Here is a 2,572-nt window from a genome sequence, read left to right as displayed (position 1 = left end):
ACATAAACCTTTAATTTTGTCTACCAAATTTCAAGCATAAACCTTTAATTTTGTCTACCAAATTCCACTCACAAACCATATATTTTGTCTACCAAATTTCAAACATAAACCTTTAATTTTGTCTACCAAATTCCATTAACAATACTTTTGTTTTTGTCAATCAAATTTTACTCACAAGGCTTCACTACCCAATCAAACCAGAAACCATGTGATTGTGAAACAAACTTCTTAATCTCATAACACAGTGAAGTGGTGCAGGAGAGGGAGTCTTACCTAGGTCGTAGCTCGATTCAAAGAACCAACTCTTGGCATCGTGGCTGATTGTTGCTGTAACTTGCCTGTCTTTCATACCATTTTCCATTTTTTTCAAAGTCACTTCGAATTGGTTATCCCTGACAGCAGAGCCAAAAATTTCGAGTTGATTCTTGGGTGTGATCGCCTGAAATAGAAAAAGAGAATTTATAAAGCATTGAGAAAGAATTCTTGGAGGAACTGTTGTATTCAGATAGTAGGATGTTAAATGAGTTGCGAGCAAGAAAGAAGATTTTAGCTGTCAGATGGATACATTACAAGAAGACTTGCAAGAAGGTTCCACACAGCTGGTTCTTGGAGTGCCTTTGGGAAAAATCAGAGTGTGAGAAGTAGAACTGACACTTCCAAATGAATCACAAGGAAATATGAAAATACAACAAGGGCATTTTTCTCTCCACTACTGTTTTTAGTTGTGTTGATCCCTGTGACAAGTATACTGATAAAAATCCAGGACTGCCTACGAGTTTACCAAAATCAAGGTAAACATAAATACCTGCCAAAAATCCCAAACTATATACAAAAGTATGGGAGCAATCTGGATTCTCTGATCCGAACTGTAAGAGCATTCAGCAAGGATATTGGAATGCAGTTTGGGATAATTAAGTAAGCAGTGCTAATTATGAAAAGAAATTGGAAGATAAACTCTGATGGCATGAAATTACCATGAAACAACATAATTAGATCACTGTGGAAAAGTGGGACAGAAACACCAAAAGGTACTGCAAAACAACAGAATGACGGAAGGAGAAATGAGAGAGAATCTCTTCAGAGTATAAGGAGAGAATTAGAAAGGTGCTTGAAACAAAATTAAATGGAGGGAGTATCATTAGAGCTATGCCAGTATTAGTGTAGTTCTTGGGTGAGATTCAGCGTGACACAGTGTGACAAGGCTGGCCCCTTTGAAACACAGGTACAACAGAAACAGGAAGTAAGAGTGAGAGAAAGTTGTGGTGAAAGAGTACAGCAGGGTTTGCCACGCCCCACTGCCGGAGCCTCGAGGAGATTTAAGTGTTTTCGCTCAATAAACACTCACAACGCCCGGTCTGGGAATCGAAACTGCGATCCTATGACCGCGAGTCCGCTGCCCTAACCACTGGGCCATTGTGCCTCTACATAAAGTCCTTACCTCAATTTTCATTTCACGTCTCCTCTTGTCGATGTCTGCAAAGAATTTAAAGCTTTTTTGACTACGTTTGGAAGTCAAATATTTCAGTTCTACTCCAGTACTGTATCTATGCTGTGGTGCAGTGGCGAAAGCCAAAATTTCCAAAGCTAAGTTTGAGTACGGATGTTCAAAATAGGCGTTGAGTGTGTAGTTGCCATTGTTGTTGTTCATTTTTGCTTCAATAGTCAATGTTTTACGAACATTTTCATCATAACTAAGCTGTGTACGGATACTGCCCAGGGAGTCTCCGTTAGGTCCATTGATAACCGTTTTCAGTTTCAAGCTCTGAAAAATAGACAGTTTGCATTTAACCCTTTTTTTAACATATATCTTTTGAAACACACTGCTTTTGGTTTTTGTTTCTATTAATTTTGAAAATGATAAAAAATTTGGTAAATTACCATTGTCATGATCAAGTCAGGGTTTGGCATGGAAATGAATATGGAATTTTCATTGAAGATTTTAATTAACATCATTTTACATCACCAAGTCTGTATCGCAGATGGGTTGATATCGAAAGGGTTAAAGAGAGTAAGGAACTTAAGGAGAGGGAGATCTGGCTGTTGGTTACATACAAGCTCTCTCACTGACTAATGCGGCTCCCATTTTAAAAGAATTTCCTTACTTTCTATTTCTATTAAGAATACCTGTTATGAATTATAATATCTTACCATTAATTCCTTTCTACAATTGCAAATAATAGGCAGAAATATAGATATCTTATTTTGTGTTGAGTACAAAAATGCGGCACAGTGCCACTTGACGTTGATAGATGGATACTGTCTTCTGTTGTTGTGTGTTGGCACTCCGTCACTTACGACGTCGAGGGTTCCAGTTGATCCAATCAACGGAACAGCCTGCTCGTGAAATTAACATGCAAGTGGCTGAGCACTCCACAGACACGTGTACCCTTAACGTAGTTCTCGGGGGATATTTAGCGTGACACAGAGTGTGACAAGGCTGACCCTTTGAAATACAGGCACAACAGAAACAGGAAGTAAGAGCGAGAGAAAGTTGTGGTGAAAGATTACAGCAGGGTTCGCCACCATCTCCTGCCGGAGCCTCGTGGAGCTTTTAGGTGTTTTTTGCTCAATA

The 2,572-nt window shown here is 39.0% G+C and overlaps 1 protein-coding gene across 1 annotated transcript in view; it reads right to left on the bottom strand.

Moving 5' to 3' along the window:
• LOC128251177 (uncharacterized) overlaps positions 1–2,572 on the bottom strand; it is an 18,137-nt gene that overhangs the window by 3,697 nt on the left and 11,868 nt on the right. Inside the window, exons 5-6 of the mRNA XM_052977712.1 lie at positions 1,439–1,762; positions 274–439 (exon numbers count right to left, since the gene is read on the bottom strand). Of these exons, the coding sequence (XP_052833672.1) occupies positions 274–439; positions 1,439–1,762 (490 nt within the window). The remainder of the gene's footprint in view (positions 1–273; positions 440–1,438; positions 1,763–2,572) is intronic.

The sequence above is a fragment of the Octopus bimaculoides genome, chromosome 28 (genome assembly GCF_001194135.2).
Source record: "Octopus bimaculoides isolate UCB-OBI-ISO-001 chromosome 28, ASM119413v2, whole genome shotgun sequence".
Classification (NCBI taxonomy): Eukaryota; Metazoa; Mollusca; class Cephalopoda; order Octopoda; family Octopodidae; genus Octopus; species Octopus bimaculoides.
This window is presented reverse-complemented; position numbering and strand designations above follow the sequence as displayed.